General features: G+C 40.9%; 1 protein-coding gene and 1 long non-coding RNA gene across 5 annotated transcripts in view; one reads left to right on the top strand and one right to left on the bottom strand.

Moving 5' to 3' along the window:
• Positions 1–204: 204 nt before the first annotated feature.
• Positions 205–8,740, top strand: LOC140849851 (uncharacterized). The gene is made up of 3 exons (XR_012132105.1): positions 205–3,932; positions 6,226–6,489; positions 8,632–8,740. It is a non-coding gene; the product is annotated as an uncharacterized lncRNA (long non-coding RNA).
• Positions 8,741–9,547: 807 nt separating this feature from the next.
• The window catches only part of SLC35B4 (solute carrier family 35 member B4), a 55,399-nt gene continuing 44,580 nt past the window's right edge, over positions 9,548–20,366 (bottom strand). For 2 of the 4 annotated variants that reach the window (XM_073238439.1, XM_073238440.1), the window contains exons 7-10: positions 19,111–19,220; positions 17,893–17,968; positions 15,418–15,493; positions 9,548–14,650 (exon numbers count right to left, since the gene is read on the bottom strand). In XM_073238439.1, the coding sequence (XP_073094540.1) occupies positions 14,404–14,650; positions 15,418–15,493; positions 17,893–17,968; positions 19,111–19,220 (509 nt within the window). In that variant the 3' untranslated portion in view covers positions 9,548–14,403. Of the gene's footprint in view, positions 14,730–15,417; positions 15,494–17,892; positions 17,969–19,110; positions 19,221–20,366 lie in introns of all 4 variants that reach the window. The other 2 variants (XM_073238442.1, XM_073238441.1) reach the window with 2 other exon arrangements.

Below are 20,366 nucleotides of genomic sequence, written 5' to 3'. Positions count from 1 at the left end.
ATAAGGTAACAAGATTCTATATTGGACTTGTTAAATGAAAAACATTTGAGGCATAAAAGAACTATTTAAATCAAAATTTCAAAATAAGTACTTCTAAAGTGTTACATTAAGGCATGTAATAAAGATAAGAGAACCCAAAGATTAAAAGAATTGTAAAATGCGATGAGTATAAATAGAAAACAATAAAAAAATTGAACCAGAAAAACTCCCTAAAACAATACATATTTCTGTACACAATACATGTGTTTATATTTAATATATATATATATATGCACATAATACTTATCTCCTTAGTAAAACAAATAAGCCAAAAACTAAAAGGGAGATGTGGAAAAAATGAAAACCAGTGAATAACAACAACTCCTAGAACTCTATGCTCAGGTGGCTTCTCTCTCAGTGCACAGCACAAGCAGAGCCCCTGGGGGAGGAAAAGGTCTGAGGGCACCCAGAGACTTACCTGACCATCTTCTCTCAAATGCATCAAATCCCTTAACCTACCAAAAATCAAACAAAAACTTCTCTTAAAAGTGTTGGTGAGACACTGAGTTAGTTGAATATATATTGCTTTGACCTCCAAATGCATAAGCACTATGTTATTGTTTGTATTTTTTGCAAAGTGGTCATGTATAAAAACTCTTCCCTAAAGTATCTGAGTAATGAAAGCAATCCAATCCCAAACTGCTGATAATAAAGGAAAGTGTTTACAGAGATGATGAGATCAACAGCTTCCTGCGCCAGATCAGCCTAGCACCAGACAGAACCTAGTAGCCTCACTGTTTTAAAAAAGCATATGCAGCAAGTTTTGTTGACGAACTGTGAAAAATGGGAGCAATTTGATCCACTAATTTAGAATGCCTCCATCAGATCGAAGGGGCTCAGCTAAGGTCACATACTACTTGCTTACATTTAAGAAGGAAAAAGGTCTTCAGTTTTACATTTTCTGTTGTTTATTAACATGTGAAAAGCTCCACGTTTTTTATTAACCCAGGCAGTTGTTGGCATGAGAGATTAGCTTCACAATTTGATGAGGCAAATTCCACAGCATGTTAAATTAGAATCCCAGACACTAAAGCCCCAAATCCAATTTTCATCCTAGTTTATAAGGTTTTCTTGAAAATTCTGTTATCTTAATGCATGCCTCTAATTCTCTAACTCTTATAAGAAATAGCATTTCCTCCCAACTGTAAAGTCAAAAATACTCTCAGTTGCCACTGTGGAACATTTAAATTCTGTATTTACTGGATCATTGAGATTAGGTACAGAGATCCAATCTATTTTTCCTGAAACTGCAGTACTCGTAAATTGTAGTAAAATTCCTGACTTAACTTTGAATTCTGCCAAATAAAGATTTTGTTTGGGCCACTCATTTTACCTAAATAATAACTCTACTTGCTTGTAACTGGGGCAGGTCCTTATGATCAATACATGATTCCAAGAGCCATACGAAAGAAGACAAGGTAGCTTCATGGTGAAGGAGGTTAGTTGGTCCCAGGGCACTAGTGTTAGTAGGTGACCATCACATATGAAATTAGCTACTGATGAGAGGATGTACACTTCCTGTAACTCTGTCCTGGACACACCTCTCCCAGATGGCCACGTGGCCCTCTCACATTTTCAGGGCTTTGCTGGTATTACTGCCTTCCCGATCATCCTATTTAAAATCTCTGTCTAGAGTCACCATCCCACCCACCCAATCCTCACCCCCTTTCCCCGCTTCCTTTGTCTCCAGAGCACTTCTTATCATCTAACATTTATTTTAATTATTTATCTTGTTTATTGCATATTGCCCTTTATTAAAATGTAAGCCCCAGAAGTGCAGAGACAACAATTCCGGATTTTCAGTTTGCCATTACCTTGCGTTTTTTAAATAGTACGTATTGTTTGATGTTGCTGTTTTTTGAGCTTTATGAAAGTGCTAGCATTCTGCTGAGTCTTCTGAGATTTACCGTTAACACTCAACAGTGATTCATCTTTGTTGCCGGGTAAAGCCATAGTTCATTTATTACTTTTCCATTTTCCATTCTCTTGTCCACAGCAATGTTGGTCTTTCCCATTTTTTTTTGGTAGAGCAATCAGCACTGTCATGAGCAGTCTTGGATATGTTTGCTGGTGCACATGAGCAAGAGCTTCTGTGTGGGTATAGTGGGATTGGAATTTTTGGTCCAGGATAGTTTTCAACCACACCTACCAGGAGCATTCTAGGTCCTGGAAGTGCCAGAGGCACATAACATACTTTCCATTAGCATCTGTGAACGCCTGCAGACTGTCATGACGAAGTGTACTGTGGAATCTGTGCATTATCTGTGTGAAATGAACTCAACAGTATCCACAGCAGAGTATTTACATCTTCGATTTGAAATATATTTTCACTTAGTTTAGGTAGGGGATTGATTGTCAAGCACAAGGCACTAAGCATGCTGAGCTCTGCAATGTCTTCCATAAATCATCTAGTGGTTACAGTTTTGCTGCTTAAGGACGATTTTGGAATTTGGAACATACGCTTTCATTAAGACATACTCTGATTTTGTTGTATTACCCGTTGACTGCCAATATCTGGTCCAGTATCAAAAGTGTGTGACTACAGCGGTGGTTACTGGGGGCCCTGATCTTCATGCCTTCCCGGGCTATTCAGTTATAGATCGCAAGTCCTCCTGGCACAAGGGCACTCAAGGGGCCCTGGCAGAGATGAACAGAACTTTGGGGAAGCAGGAAATGCGTTCCAGTTTCCTCAATACAAGGGGTCCGAAACAAGTGTGATGGTTCTCAGGTAAGATCTTCTAAGATTGGCTGAAATCCTGTGGCTACTCAGGATGAAGAAATCCCCCTTCAAAGTCTAGATAAAGTCAAGGAATGGGTGCAGATGCAGCAGTAGAGGCGAGGGGCCCCATAGGCTACGTACACTGGGCACTAGCTGCACCCCCAACCCCCACGAGGTGGTGCTGGGGGAAAGAAGTCCTCTTGGCAGCTAGAATACCAGGTAGACAGAAGACTCTAAACCAAGCCCCCTCCCTTCCTCCAACCTAAGGCAGGAGAAATGAGATCTGTAAATTGCACAGTGTTTCTTTGACCCTTTGTTGCCAGGCAGCTGCCTCTGGGGAGGTCTCTCCCTGTGCACTAGGCAAAACCTCAACCTCGACAGGGCAGGGCTCTTGACTCTTGACTGGGAAAGAGCTCACAATCAGGTTAAACAAGTGCCAGCAAGAAAGGAATTCATTCAAGCAAGAATATTAAGCCTATGTCAGCAGCCATGCATTCAGTAGAGCGAGAATAAGGAAGAACAGAGGAGGAAAGGAAAGTTCACTGGACTCTGCTCAGCGTAGAGCAAATTCCTTGCCAGCTCCTAATGCCAGGGTCACCTGGCATCCAGGGTCCACTTTATCTGCACAGCGTAGGAATTAAGCCTCCTACCACCCCAGAATTTGGTGGAGCTACGGAGCACTGGATGGAGTGACATTATGTTCTGAGAACTTCCACTCCTCTAATGGTCTGAAATAAAACAGGGAGAGAGAAACGGATCCTGTTAAGACTAGAAAGCTGAGTGAAACAGCAAAGCGACAAAGACATTTACCACAGGAGGTGGAGGTCTGGGAGTTCTTTATCATGGAAAACAATTCAGACACAAGTACAATAGGCTTAATGCAACAAGAAAGTTTATTTGATAAGATAGTGCTGTAACTCCCCCCAGGGCAAAATACCTCTAAAACCAAAATCAGTCAAAGGGAGAAATAAAGTTAAGAAACCCTTTTTCTTACAAGCAGTCACCCCTGTCTGTCTCTCTCTAGACCCGGTTGCAGCAGCAGAGGAGAGCTCCACCCAACCTCTCCAGTCCAGATAAACCCTCGAATGCCCTCGTAATTACCTACTGATATGTAGGTGACCACTGCTCTCCACCCGCTGAAACACCTATTGATATGCAGATGCAGCAAAACCAGGTGAGAGATTCTGGAAATATTGCAAATTTACCCACAAGTATACACTCAGACGAGTGCAGTTGACCTCAGAGAGGAGGTGCACTTAAGGGTTTGGGGTTTTACAGGGCCTTCAGGGTAGGGGTTGGCATAAGGCATGATGTATATGGGTGATTAGTAATTTCTTTGAAGCTTTGTCTTAAGAATAGGGTTATGTGGGTAACTGTGTTGATCCGAATCTCGGTATTCTTTGCCCACATAGGGTCATGTACACACTCTGGAGGTCTGTCTCTCATCCTGGTTACAAAGCTATTTAATCGATTCAGGGCTGGAAGAAGAGGAAGAGCAGCATATATAGATGGTTAAAGAATAAGCTGGGCCTGTTTCACGGGCTGAGCGGACTCCACAAGGGCATGACATTGCCTCACTTCCCTGCTCTCTCCCACACTGATCTGCCTCCGTCTTCCCAATTTTTTCCTTAACGTCTTCGCCTGGCTTTAATGGCACCCTTCAGGCCCCCGGGGCTCCCCACCTGAGGTAAACCAGGCATTTGGGGCCAAGAAATGCTAAGTCACACAGCACAGGGGAAACCGAGACAGCGTTCCCAGGCAGGCACTGGGGCTACAGGGTCACCAGGTTTCCGGGACCCCCAACAACCAAGAATGGACAGAAATTCAGAACCTCGTTTTCATTTTGTAAACATCACACAGCCTCCTGGGTCTTTCTTTGACGGCAGGGAGATGTGGAGCCCTAGCAAAGATGTAATGAGAGCCCCCCATCCACCCCCACCAGGCCTGGCAGTGTGGGGGCTGGGCGTCTTCCTAAATCTGTTTCTTTACATCAGTTATCTGTGACACTCCTTTCACAATCCAGTTTATGATCTGAAATTCATACCCATCATACCACACCCTCTGGGGGTGGGAGGGAGTGTGGTTTTTAAGTGCTGATTAAGTGGGGCATCCCAAAGATGTCAGGGGAACAAAATCAAATCTTATCAACAGATATTTGATCCCATAAGACAAGAAGACTTCTGTCTTCCAGCACCCACAACCAAGTGCTGATCTTAGCACTGGCATAGCACCTTCTGTCACTGGCAGCTGCCTTGGTTCTCTGTAGCCCCTATATGCCATTCATGGTTATATATTCCACCAAGTATATCCCTCTCTATAATTAACAACCTTCTGCAGTGGTTAAAGGATGAGGAAAAAGCTCTCTTAAGGAGTTGATCTTAATTCATCCCAAGTCTCCTACAGGAAGACACATGCTTCTGTGCCAAAAGTAGACATGACGAGGGGAATTTACACACGGCCTTTATGGGGCAATTTACTGGCAAATTTGGGTGTATATTATTGTAAACTGCTGCATATCATGTGATTACAGGATTAAGAAAGGAGTGAATTGCTAATCTTGTCAGTCCAACTGTTTTCTTCCATGATAACATTTGTGTTATTACACTTTGGGTGATGAAAGATTGTAATTGGCTGTTGACACTGATTGAAGGAAGGAGACGTGGCTTTTTTTTTTCTCCTTAAAGAGAATTAGCTTGGTGAGGGAGGTAACACAATTCAAATCTGCAGCTCTCACAGCTGCAAAACAGAAGTGAACTGTCAAAGAACGTTTTCATCTTTTTCTTCCCCACCTGTTTTTCTCCTTTTGATGACATCTTTTCCTAGCTTTAACACATTTAAAATGGGCCCACCGAAGAAAGAGGGTGGAAGTGGGAGGGGTGGGGAGCTTTCAAAAGAAGTGTAGCTTTCAGGATTTACACCAGAACACTGCAGATGTGTATGTTTCATTTGCATGTGTTAAGTGAGGTTTGAGGGAGATGCCAGAGACAAGTTAAGTGAGGCCAACTCTATGTCACTCAAGTTGGTCTAAACCAGTAACAGACACCTGAGAATGGGCTGCTTGTGTGGCAGCTAGAAAAAAAAGCATCCAGGTAAGCTGACACCTTCTGGTTTGCCTGGTTCGGAGTCAGTGTATTGGAAAATCGGGCGGAACGTGCTGTCCTGCTGTCCTGCAAGATGCAGTGTCTGCCTGACCAGCAACACACACAGTCCCACAGTCCCTTTGCACCCAGAGGAAACATGCGTCCAGGAATGAGGAGGTAGAGGTGAGGTGGACTCACACCATTACCCCTTAACAAACTACCTGCAAAATTTTTGTTTCTTGTCCCCACAATTTGAAGAGTGCTGCTGGTGGAGAAGTTTTAGATGCCGAGGGAGGAATGCTTTCACTAAGGAATGCAGCAAAGGCTCACTTGAGGAGGAAGTTGACACTACCACTGAGTCACTTTTTATTTCTTTTGTCACTGCAGCAATAGGCAAGGAAGAAGATTACAGTCCTAGCTGGGGGGAACTGCCCCTGAGGATGATGGGAGCAGGTCCTGCTACCCGACCAGTGAGGAATGTTTCTAACTCCAGGCAGCCCTGGGAACCTTCCTTACTAGTTACATGTCCAGAGGCACAAGTTAGAAGACACCACCACAGAGCTGGCGGAACAGGAGCTGACTCTTCAGCCGTGAAGGCTTGGGTCATTCCACAAGGTAAAGACCCTTGACCGGCAGAGTTGCTGGCAGAAGGTAAAGAACAAGCATAAGCAGTGGAATAAGTTCTAAGTACCAACTATGGCCTCATAAAGAATTGCTAAAATGGGGACTGTAACAAGTCTACCTATTTTGTCCTTTGCATTGGTATGAATGTATTAGTGTATTGATATTGCAGCTTAATTTTTAATTATCAGCATCAAATTATCCTCCCTCTGCCACCTTTTTATTTTATCTAAGACATGGTGGTTAATTTTTGGCTTTAGGATATAGGATATTGAAGGGAAATTGTGCCTGGACAAGAGCTGGATATGGTGCCTTACGGAGAAAAGATAGAGCATGTTCATTGTATGAGGGATGTCAGACGAGGCAGAAGCATGCTGTTTTACTCTTTCTGAAAGTTAAATATTAATAGCAGCCATGTGGCAGACTGTGCCAGGCTGCCTATCGGGAAGTCAGCCGTTTCCCCTTCCAATGCCAATTTCTCCCTGTGTCAGAGGGTTTGAGGATCTTGGAATGTATATTCCCTGAATCATCGCAGGCAGTGTTCTGGGATAGATTCCTGACATGTTCTTGTGTGATGCGGAAGCAAGACAGAGGCCGTGTCATCGCCCCTCAGATACACGGGCTTCTGCAGATGTGCCTTTCTGACAGCTTCCACTTGCTTTCCTGGGTGACTTCCTTGAGTGGCTGAACAAGCCCCAGTCTGCCTACCACCTGTGAAAAATGAACTATTGTGTTAAGTTACCGTTGGGTTTTATTGCATGCAGTTAAATCTTATCCTGATATAATTTATATTAAAGTGATGAGTTATCATTTTCTTACAAAATTGCACATGCTAACACATCTGCAGAGACAAATGTTTTCTAGAACTAAAATCTGAGCAATACTCCACTGATTCTCATTTGAAAGGAGGCTATTAGGCAATCCATCGGATAATGGATAATGCATTAAACTCCATTTGGGCCAAAGATTCTGAATCACTGAAAATGAAAACTCCAGTAATGATCTTTGTATGATGGTTGAAGGTTTATTATCAAAGTATGATTCAGGGGTGGCATTTATCCAGGTAGATTACATCATTTAAGAGCTTTCTTAGAACTTGGAGAAACTAAATGCATACACTAAACATTCTGTGAATTACAGCTACTTAGGCAAATTGTTGATAAAGGCCTTGTGATTTAATTACCTAAGTTTCCACACTGTGTATTTGATGTTGTTGATTAACCTGTAAGTCATGTGCTTCAGATACCAGAACACATTCAGATAGGAACATTTAAGAACCAGAATTGTTTGAGTCCTGTTTACTAACTTCCTGGTTTTTATTTTCTGACTGCTTGTACTAGAGCACAGATGATAAACTCTCAGAGGAAAGAGAGTAAGGTATGAATTCAAAGACACATTGTTAACATAATGGTTAAAAAACATATTTGAGACTGTTGACAGCCCACAGAGATCTACACCAGAGACATGGGGCAAGGAAGATCTTGCAGTCTTTTACTGGAACTTTAGAGGTTGCATGGTGCCATGGTTAAGTGTAGATTCTGGAATTAGTGTTTAATGGGCTCAAATCCTGGCTCCGACCCGTATGCGTAACTAAGGAAAGTTAGCTCCTCTGTGCCCCAGTTTCCTTATCTGTGTAACTACGAGAATTTTCTAACTTCAGTGATTGGTGAAGAGTATTAAGTCAAGCAAAGTGCCTCGCATATGGCAACTCTGTGTTTACTGTTACTAAGTCACTCCATTTAATTGCTGGCGTGACAGCCATTATTGTGACAAACTTAAAAATTCTAGGAAATTGATACAGATGTGTGGCCTTCATGAAGAGAATGTGCTCATGCAGTAAACTTACTTGAAGCTATTATAGGAAATAATAAACTTCCAGTCATCAGCAGCAGCTCCCTTAGCTGCGAACGCATCTGTCACCACGGAGTCACATGCAATAATGAAGCCAGATGCTAAACTCCTGAAGTGCTGATTATGTCACAATCAGACATGAACGTGACTTAATTCTAATGATGGTATGATTTTATTAAGTTAATCTGCCGATAAAGAACATCACTGAAAAGCTTAAACTATTAACAAATACTTGCATAGCCAGATGTGCTTTCTTCTTTTAAAGAGAAGTTTTGACATGAATACACACTAAATTCATTAATCTATGCTCATGTCTCCTAGTTGCTGGAATGCTGAATGTAAAACGGGGACAAAGGAAGTGGATCTTGGCTGCCGTGCACTGGTGCACTCAGGCCAGTGTTAATGAGGGACATCTCGGGCCTAACACCGGCATAACCCGCAATGAAGTTTTGCTGCTGGCAAGGGAGTCAGAAGTGCTGCCCTGCAGAAGATGCCCCGCTGGTGAGGTTACACAGTTTGCTGAGGGGTTAATTAAACCATGATTCAGTCTCCCAAAGGGCTCTCTACTTGTTTCAGGCTTGCAGTTCATAACATTTTAGTTTGCCACCCTCTGTTGCCTACATGATTTGAGGGTTAAAGGGGCTTGAGACCAACCATTCCAGCATGCAATTACAGGCTCAGGACGGTTTAAGAACATCAAGCCCCATCCTTCCAATAAAGTTGTGCTGTGATTTTTAAAGAGATGGATTTTAATTATGCTTTAGTTAGTGATTTTAATTATGCTTTCCTTTTAGTGTTCTGCACCTAGGGGCTACTGAGTAACATGATCAAAAATGGACTGGGTGTGGTAAACTGCTTTGAAAGTTGCTTTCACATTAAGATTTACTTAAAAGCAACAGATTGAAGATAGAGCTGGGCATTACATGGCAGCATTACAAAACTCAATGTGTTTCTATTAAGGTGAAGAGGTTTTAAGAGATATGCTACAGAAATGTAAACTATCATGAACCTCTAAAACCTCCAAAAGTAGGCTGATTCTCTTTACATTTTTGAAGCAGAAACAGACCTGTAGCCTGTGAAGTGGTTTATGTTTGATCCACATGCTATGCATTAAAAAGACAGGAGGCTTACGATCATCTGTAGTAAAACGTACCACCACCAATATGCAAGGCAAAATTGGAGAGCTTTTGAAACCACACACAAGCACTTGAAAGGTAGTGGTGATTGGAAACACCTGCAAATTTATCACTTTTATTAAGAAACAATGACGACTGTACAATTCAGGATAAAAACCAGGTGTCTGATGAGTTGTTTCAGAAAGTAGAAAATTGCTCTTTCTAAGTAATCATGGTAAAAGACTTCTTCAGCTTGTTTGGCAAAACATTTTATTCACAAAATCTCCATGTACTCCTTAACTCTATGCTCAAATAACTCACAAGGCTGGAAGCCAATGTTTAATATTTACAGAGCTCAACATCTGAATGCTCACTAATGCCTATTAGCTGTTCTACATACTCTACTGCTATCTCTGCCCCATCTTTGTTCTTAAAACTCAATACTGAATGACCAGCTCCCAGGCTGGGAAAACCATAACCATACCATTCCTCCCCACACCCCCCACTCCACATAATTTGTTAGGAAATTCTACTTAAAATATCATCCTCTTCTTTGGAGGAAGATGCCATTCTCTGGAACAGAAACAACTTGCACAGAAATGACTGTGATATAGTAATATACACAGCCATTTGTATCGCCCTGGGGATCACCACGCATCCTGGGTTCATAGGCGTCATCCTTATATCTCACAAGATATATATAATCCAATGTGCCAGGGAATTATAAAGCTTTTTTTCTTAAAAAAAACATGAGTTTTATTTCTTCTAAATGTAGACTAAGCTTCCCCACCCCACCTACCTGTGGTACCCTTGCAGCTTACCTTACCTGACTAAAATTGAGGCAATTTGCCAGGATGATTAATGATTTAAGTAGGTAAAGCACAGGCAGAGGTCTCAGTATGATACTGAGAACAGACAAATAGACAATGAGCTCCAGGCATCAGCCAATACAAACCAGCTATGGAAATGTAAGGTTCACCCCAAATAACCTACTTCAAAAACTTTTAGAAATCCTTAATGCTACTCTGATAGGCATCTCCTTGCACTGTACATCTCATGTGCAAGGTGCTCAAGATGTAATGCTCTTCCTCCGACCACGAGGCAGGAAGACAGCAAAAAGCAGCATGCCGGGAGCAATCCCTGGTGTGTGCCCTTTATTTCTTCTCTGGCTTCGAATCTTAGGAAGGTTTCCTCTTATTTGCTTTCTTGCCAACCAGCTAATGAAGAGTAGGAACACAGGTATCAGGAGCCATCAGAAGTTTTCTCAGAAACCGTGCCGGGACTGGCAAACAGAACTAAGGCATGACCCCTGGTTCCTCCCTTCTTTGCAAAGTCTACTGGCAGGAAGCTGCTGGGAGGAGACAATACTACACAGTCGGCCACCCCAGCTCGGGGTGTACTGAACATATCCCAGTGCAATGACTAGTTCTTTCATTTACAAACACTGTTTTTACTCATTCTCAAATGCCAGGACAACCAGTAATAATAACGAGTGTATCTTATCTACATTGACACTTCTTTCAACCTAAGAGTGGATGACCGCAGGTAAGAGCATTCCCATTTCCCAGGATAAAGCTACTGAGACCCAAATACTTTACCTAATAAGGGCAGAATTACTCATAACTCCACGCCCACAAGAAACAAATGACTGCAAGGGTAGGATCTTGACTGCACGCTTCTGTGATGTGCTCTCAGTGTGCACTGCGTACCTGCTCCCGGTCTTTGCCACATTCTCTAATATGCCAGCTGGTCCACTGATGAGCATGTCCACCAGCCCGAGCTAATGCACTGGTTTAGAATCATTCCTGACCTAATGTTTTCTGCCTCCCCTCTCCACAGGCATTTGACAGTGTTGAGTGAAGTCAGCTAAAGGTAGGACAAAAAGAGCAAAATAGGAAAACTATTATTTTCCAAATATAGAAAAGAACTGTGGTAAAGATTCTCAGCCACACTTTTGAGCCATGACAGAATATATGAACATTTTTACATTAACCCTTCATGTCCATACTCATCTACATATATTCACATACTCTGCCAGGTAGACACCCCACTCTGTATCAGTGCTTTAATAAAGTGTAACAAAATACATGCTATGCGGATATAAGTACCCTGTAAAAATCCACAAAAACACTGAGAGGCCCCAAAGAATACAGGCATAAACGGACACAAGATTATAGATAGGTATTGCTCAGGAGAAAGCTATACAAATGAACAGAGGCTGCAGTGAGGACACAGGATGGGGGGGGTTAGGAATTAAAAGAAAAACAGGGCAGACAGGAAGAAAGGTGCTCAGGAAATGAACCCTAGATGTCAGACTCCTTTAGAAATGTCAGGTAATCTTTCTGGAAGAATCGGTCTGTGTGGGTGGCATGAATCCATTTGGCTTTCATGTTTTCACTCATAGCACTGAAATAACTCAAGTACTGGAGTATTTCATTCTGGATAAAAGAGCAGAAAGAAGGAAAAAAACTCTTTGGACTTTGTCAGTATATTAAAACCTGATAGAAGCCTACCTAGTGCATTAATGGCTGTTTAGTTGGATGAAAAAGAAAATAAAGGATCAAAAATTAATTACTAATACAAAAAGAAAAAGAGAGCTTATGATGCGACAACAGAATTGTGGTAAAGGGTATGCAGACATATAATTCAAACAGCCACCATTTCCTCCCGTTACTTTATTTAGGACCCCAGTCTAGCTGTTAAGTGGGCACATAGGTATGCCCATACATGGCTCATTTGCTGGTTAGTGTCAACTGTTATTTGATCTTTGCTCTAAGGGTAGAGTTTGGGATGTCTTAAACAACAATTTCTTTTGTAAACAAACCATATCCTCTATCTCTGGGGCACAAAGTTACATGATCTTGATCCAGAGAAAGAGTATCTATTTAATAAACATTTCTCCTCTAGTTACATATGAATCTGATTCTCTAAAAAATGGTTTATTTGCCCCTTTAATAAAGGTTGAAATAAATTTCAACCTGGATTGAAAAGTCAGTTGTGCAAGGGGAAAAAATGGTTAAAAAAAAAAAAGCTTGTTAAAAAAATCAACTAGTATCTGTTAGACATACTTCCTTACATTCAACCACTAGAAAGAAAAATCAACCCACAGGGCATTTCAGACATTCTGTTCTTACATGTGTTTGTTTCAATGTATGAGTGCCCTTATCTGTCCATACAGAACCTCTTGTTAATAAGACCAGCAGAGCATTCAGACTGAGAGGGACACACATTCTCTAAAACCTAACAGACCCAGTGAAGAGCTGTCTGTGTACATCAACAGTTCAGTCAGCATATATTATAATATTTGCCACCAATAAAAAGGGTGATACTATGTGGTGGAAGGTTCTGTCCTGTTCAGAGTTATCTTGGTAAGACTCCAGATACACAGCTAACAGAGTCTAAGGACAGGTTCCTCAATAAAGCGATTTAAAAAAGCAGCTTTTGTTGTTTTTAAAAGGATATTCAACCCATGGTATTTATAGCACCATCAGTCTGAGGAACTCCACATTTTTCAAAGAAAGTACCATCTGATTCCATGAATGGGTTCACACCTAATTCAGCATCTTTTAGACTAAACCATTAGTGGCACTTGAAAGTGGTCAGTGTCCAAAACAACAAATCAGTCTGGGAACCTTGTGGCTCAGGTGGAGAAACAGTATCCACATTTTGTGTAACAAAAAGCCAAGACAGCTTAAGCGACTTCCCTGAAGCAACCCAGCGGTTCTAGAGACACTGACCTCAGACCCCACCAGGGAACAGCTCCCGGCTGTGGAGCAGACATACCGCACCTCAGTGTGAGACCTGGAGACCCACACCTCAACTTAAGAACACAATCTCTGCCCCCACCCCCTTTTTTTTTGTCTTTGTGCAAAAGCCTTCATCTCTGTGCAAAAGGAGAAGTGGCCGGTCAGCTTAAATGCCTACTGAAGAACAAGGAAATGAAGAACACTGACTTTCCTGCTAGTCTCGCCTCCAAAATTACCATATACAAACTACACAAAAGCACAAACACCAAAACATGGTCCACTGACGTTATGCCTCTTTCTCAAAATTAATCTCATCAGAGGAACACTAATACCATAGGCAGGAAAAGAAAGCCTTTTCATTTTAGTTGCGATTTGACCTACTTCATACACACCTACTATATATGTATTAGCGCACTCACTGGCATGCTATCAGAGTTGACAGGCAGAGCTGCATCTCTCTCCTCCACTTCACCTACCTGCTAGGAGCCAGCTGGGCATCACACCTCTGCTCTAGGCTACTAGGCAGGTGGACAGAGGGAAAACGTCCCTTTCCAAGTTCGGATACAACCTTCCTTTCTCATTAACATAGAGAGAGGCTGCAAGTTTGTTCTAAGCACAGAAATCAAAAGATGTGAACGCACATGACTTCTGCTAGGAAAAAAGCAAAATGTGGGAAAGAAGCCCCACCGGTCCTACTCGTGTCACCAGGGCCCAGCTCACAGGGACAACTACTCTTTCCCCAACACTGGGGAAAGTCCAGCCCCAGCAGCACCAGTGTCTCAGTTCACTGGGCCACTCAGTTGTTCCTGATGCTGCTGCTGAGGGGTGGAAGGGGGCAGATAGGCCCGAGGCCCCAGGACCACACGCAGTAAGTAAAGGCCCCAGTGACCTTTACGCAGAGTCAACAGAACAGCAACAAAAGGGATACACTTGCCCAAGACCACGGATATAAAACTAGTAGCTCTGGGGACTCAGCATTCAAGAAAGTGCCGTACTGAATATTTTGGTAAACAGAACAAATAACAAGTGAACGGGCTGTTCTGTAGCAGAGAGCTATTCTCTTTCTATTTCAGGGTTGAGGGGTTGCTATTCGGAGTCCATAAATGTCAGTAGTATAGCCACGAGAAATCGGAGGGGCCCCTCCTGAGGATTCTCTGGTGCTTGGGGGTAATTCAGCATTAACAAAGGTGAGGTGGGGCCCAGACCCTGGCCCTCCCTACGGCGGGCAGACCTCAGTTCTTCTTGTCTTCCTTCTGAGGCTGGCCTTTTGTGGTCCCTAGGTTAGTCCACACCTCTGTGTACATCAGAGTCCCAACGAAGACACACAAGGTGCCCAGCCAGTGCCACAGAGTGAAAGGGTTCTGGAAGTACAGGATGGAAAAGATGAGGCTCACAAACTTGCGGAGAGTCACAACAAGTGTGACGGTGAGGGAGGCGCATTCTGTGGTGAGGATGAAGACGCCTCGGATGCACACATACCTGAGGGGGTGGGGTTAAGGTGGTTTTCTGTAGCCTACCGGAGAGATCAGCAGGGAGAAACTTCTGCTGTGGCTCTTGGCTTAGATGTTCATTTGCTAAGAACCAGAAAACATGGGGATCGGCTATGGCTGCTCTTAGGTCATCCCTGGTAGAATATCCTGCAGAATTCCTGCCATTCCATTTGTGGATCTTAACTTGAAACTGCTTGAAAACCTCCAATTACTCTTATTCTGGATTCTTCCCAGTTTACGGTAGTCACCACACCCACCTGTATTTGATCTGATCCACGGCCCTACCCCCTCCTCTGTAAGTGAGGAGGCTTCAGAGGAATGAGGTCCATCTTTGCTCTACTGTTTCAAAGATACAACAGTTTTTATAGTGGACTTAATTTAAGGTTGTTCAAAAGAACCATTTTGAACCTAAGAAAATTAGGTTTAATTAATTTGAAATTTCTTGTAGAATTTTGTAACAGCTTGAAAAATATCCTGGGATACTGGAAAACTCCAGGTAGAAATTACAGAGCATTCATGTCATACACTAATTGCCAATTATCCACTGTTTTCTAGACCTCCACCCAGAACACTTCCTGAATGGTGCCCTGTGACTTACAGACCCACACACCACTAGCATCTTTTTGGGGCGCTCGCTGGATGGGCCTTTTTGCCTCCTGCACAATAGATCAAGGCAAAAAAAGAACTCATGTTAGTGTACTGTTGGAAGAATAAACATTCCGGTGCCAAAACGAGACAGAGGAGAGCAAAGGATACTGGGTGATGACATTCATGAGGAGGTAGAACCACATGATGGGCACTGTCACACCAATGACTGGCACTTGATATAATTCTGCAAAGAGTAAGAGGGGAGAAAGTCATGGCACATTTGATAGCTTAAGTTTTCATCTTTTCAAACAAAATAATACAGACTGAACATAACAGGTAGCAATATTATTTTCCTTGCATATAGATCCAGACCATATACCACTTTATTTGCCTTGATTCTAGGGTGCATCAGCCTTAAAAGTCATTACATTGGTTTCTTAAAACAAATTATAGTTTGAAAATAAACTCTTTATCATTCATGGGAACAGGACCTCACTTTACAAAGAAAGACTGTGAAGCACAGAGAAGTTCAAAATGATATGATCTCAACTGACAATCAGCCCAGGAAGAAAGACAACTACAACTGAATGCCATTTGGAAATATGTTCAGTCCTGCTAGAATCAAACAAGGCTGTATCATTTTATATCTATTACATTCGCAATTAAAAATTTATAAATAATATCCTAATCTGGCAAGGTGGTAGTGAAATTGGCAACATTAAAAAAAAATCAATTTCATAATACTTAAAGGGTCATAAAAGTATTGATACCCAATCTTAGGAATTAATCCTAGTTGACTCAAAAGAAGAACAAAGTTCTGCATTCACTGCCATACTAATTATAATAAAGAAAAACTCAGAATCAAAGGGTCTTTAATTAGATAAGGCATTATTCATTTCATAAATCATAAAGACTATGTATAGTCACATAGAAGATGCAGAATTAAAGTGATAAAGCAAGCATAAAATTATATCAGTACAAGTATTACAACTAGTAAGAATAAATGTAAACAGTGTCTAGAAGGAAACTGGTAAAATGAAATTAGTTGATGTGTACAGCAGTGGAACTCTAAATTTCCCTCCGTTAAATACAATCTTATGCTAATTTTATATAATGAACTTTGCACAGTAAATATAAAACATCCAAGATCAAAGAGAGTAAGAAATAGTAATCCTTGAAGGGTCATTTTTTTAATATTGCTAAATTGTTTTGGGGGTTGAATTACACCACATAACAGGAAATTCTAGCAAAGCGATCTTGAGATCTGCTTAGTAAATTAACATTAATTTTCTTTTGCAAATATAAAAAGCCATAGACATAAAGATAATTTGTTATAACTGTATGTCTGGACTAATGGGAAATCCCAATAATCTGGTATTCTATTGTCTTTGAAACACTTAGCAAGTATTGAAATGAAAAGAACATTAACAAATGTTACTACTGTTTAGTAACTTCAGAGATGCATTGTATCAACCTGCTGGGGAAAGAGACAATCACAGTGTGACTTAAAATACTTCAATGGATCTTCAGTACTTCTGGAAAATTCAAGGACAACACAGCCATCTGAGGTATTTAACCTCAATACAAGCAAGAGGGGAAAAAAATGCATACTTGAGATGATTTTGAAGAAGTTGAAGGCAGATTCTTAAAAAAAATTTATGTAAGTACCCGTCCCCACAACTTTTAGAAAATCATTCTAATAACTAAATTGGAATCAATCCCAGAAACCTTAAAAACCAGTGCATCAAAAATTAGCTGTATATGTCAACTGTATCTCAAAAAAAGAGAGAAATGATTGTTAAAAACTTTCTTACACACTACCTTCATCACATGTTTTTTTTGTGGGCAAATGGGAGAGGAACATTGCACGCTCAAAGTAGTGTCAGCTCCTGTTCAGACAGCAGGCAAATGCTCACTGAACACACTGCCATTCTACAAAATACACTTGCCATTTGGGGTATAATCAACAAAAAGCCTTAATTTAAAAAAATGTGTATTTGTTCCCTGTGTGTTCATTTATCTGTATAACATTCTATGTCTTTTAGCAGATAATCAGATCATGTAAGTGATTTCTTTCAAGGTAACTGGTAATTTATAGCTAATTTATTAAATATCCCTTTAAAGAATAACAGTTAACTTACATTGTAGACATTTGAACTAATTCTGCTTATTCCTGCCACCTACCTGACCTGTAACTTGGAAAAAAGCCCTGTCATGATCTGTGCCTCTGCTGCTCTCAGGTAGCTAGGTCTAGGCTCGCAAGCAGATCTTCCTCTCCCAGCAGGAAAGGATGAACAGCAGCAGAGAGTCAGACACCACCTGAATTCTCATGGTTCCAATCTCTCAGTGTTATTATTATTTGTCTGCATTCATTCCACATTCAAATGCAAACACAAATTCCAAAGCAAAATAGAAAAATCTGAAGATACTCTCTTACTTCTTTGGCAAATAATTGAGAAGTGCCTATAAAAGCTTTTGCTGCTCTATTTGCTGGTGCCATATTCCTGAAGATGGGCTGGGGAGCTTCAAGCAAGGGTTGGTGATTTGGATAAGATCATGAGAACAGCAGTGGTCAAATTGAGTGAAATGGAGTCTTCGCCTTAGAAACTGCGAGGTGATTTTACTGGATAAGCCCAAACTCACCAGACTTACTGAAGAGCAGTGCATGGTCATAAATGTCAGAAGCCAAGAAGATAAAGCCAGGAAGTGGGAGGGCATGCTATGGGAAGAAATATTTCACATAAATTCAAATGCAAACATTACAGGGTAATTAGCTTTCTAATGATTTAAAATTTTGTCTAAGTTGTTTAACAAGCAATTATCTAGAAAGCCAGCTAGTTAGACTCATGATTCTAACTACCTGATGTTATATGGCATGAGATCAACCCTTAAATTATGGTTCTTGTTCTTCAGGCGTCTGATGGGCTTCACACACACAAGAATGCAGTCAGCAGTAAAAGGGAATGAGAAATTTAAATAGTAATTCCACCCAAAGGACTTGCTACGTTTCGCCATTTTTGAAAACAGTTAGTTATAACGGTTTAAAGATAATTAAGAATGTGAAGAAAGCTTTCAGGGAAATTTTTTTTTAGGAAACTAGTGGGAAAAAAGATTGGAGGACAATATAAGGAAAAAGAAATTAAGACAAGAATAACAAAAAGGTTGAACAGGAAGAGGAAAGAACAGGTAAGCAAAGATTACTATGCTTGACAAAACCCACCATCACAACCACCACAGTAACGAGGACTCACAGTCAGCATCACTAAGCACTTACTCTGCCAGGTACTCTGCTAAAAGAAAGACGTGAACCAAACTGAATGTTTATTATTAAATTCCCAGTCACTTACTCTAGCTTCAGCTGAATGTCTCAAATTGCTTATCTGCAACCTTAGTACAAAAAGTTGAGGGAGAAGGAGTCCCTGAAGTTATTGAACCTGGAGCTGACTGTATCCCCCTGGCTTTGGGGACAGGGTTGGTGGGGCATGAAAGTTAGATGACGTGGCTCTAGATCAGCAGTTACAAGCAGACAAGTGACGCATATATAATTAGCTAGTGAAACTCTCCATCAAGTGAATACATGCCACCCGGGGGACGTCCTCCTCGCACCCCTTTCTCCCCCAGTTCCCTCAGATGCCTGCCTGCTCGCTTCCCCTTTGCTGATCACAGTCACCTCGTGTAGAGAACTAGCACAGAATGTCCATTCACAGCCCACTAAAGGCCCCTCAGTCTGTGGGGCCCAAAGCAGTTTACCAGATAATAAACTGATCCCTCAGCTACATCAGAAGGATGGAGTATTTCACTTGAAGTAACATATTACAACTCAGTAACTTTTATCTTCCCCAGGTTCAAGGAATTGCTTACATTATAAAACAAAGCCTCCTTGGAATGTTTCCCAAATTGTTTGTATAGGGTCTCTTGGAAAATACCCATCCTTGCTGACATCAAGAGTGCAAAAGTCAGTGCCGCAATACCTAGAGAACAAAACAGCGGGTTCAGGAGATGCCTGGATTTGCTATTTTCAGATATTTTCTTAAAGAACATTTATTGATTGTTTAAAGTTCTACAAATGTTACAAATTAGTTGTAGAACATGTACAAAATTTTAAAAAGAAATAATCAACCACAATGTTAACCATCCAGTCCTTAACAGTTTGTTACACATCTCTTCATATTCATTTGTGTGTATATTTTATGCTAAGACAGGATCTTAAGGAATATACAATTTTGTATATTCATGATATAAAATTTTTCCTAGATCGTCCTTCAATTCATTCATTAAACTTTTTTCAAAAGCATGATTTAATGGCTGCATATTATTCCACCATGTGGATGCACCATACTTAAATGTCTTACAATATGAGAACAGCTAATTACTTCCAATTATTTCATCATTAATGTCAATGTACATCCTTGTACACAAATCTTTAAACAAAATGTTGATTATTTCCTTAGGATAAACTCTGATAAGTGGAATTACTCGGTTTAAAGGTTGCAGACATTTAAAAAACTCAATACCTAAATTTTCTTCCAGAAAGATTGTGCCAATGTAAACTACAATTTATATGAAAATGGTTGTCTTATTACACTCTCAGCAGCAGCAATGAGAATAATCATTTATTATCTTGCCAATATAATAGACCCCAAACAAAAAGGTACTTGTATTTTATTTTGCATTTCTTTGATTACTAGAATTAGGCTAAACAAAATTATTAGACATTAATTTTTTTCCCCATGAGTTGTATATTCTTAGCCTTTGCAAATTTTACTGGATATGGTATTTTCTAATAGCTCATAAAGATCTTTCTACGTTAAGAAGGGCAAGATAAAAGGGTAAAGTTTCAAACCAAGAAGCAAGGAGAATATAGTTCTTTCATTGCTACTTCTCTTCCCCTTGGTCTCAGTCTGTGATCACTATTAGCTGCATGCACTTGGAGCCTCACCGCCCCTATCACAGAATACAAAGGCAAAGCTGTACAGGAGTTGTCTAATGAATTTCAGAAAGATATACTTGTATTTTAATAAATTCCCCAGGAGATTCTGAAGATCAGTCAGGTTTGGGGAAAACTGTTATGGGAGAGCTAACTTAAGAAAACAAATCTAAGATTTAGAAAAAGGTCC

The sequence above is a fragment of the Manis javanica genome, chromosome 6, assembly GCF_040802235.1.
Source record: "Manis javanica isolate MJ-LG chromosome 6, MJ_LKY, whole genome shotgun sequence".
NCBI lineage: Eukaryota > Metazoa > Chordata > Mammalia > Pholidota > Manidae > Manis > Manis javanica.
The sequence above is the reverse complement of the archived record's forward strand: the minus strand, read 5'-3'. Positions and strand labels throughout refer to the sequence as shown.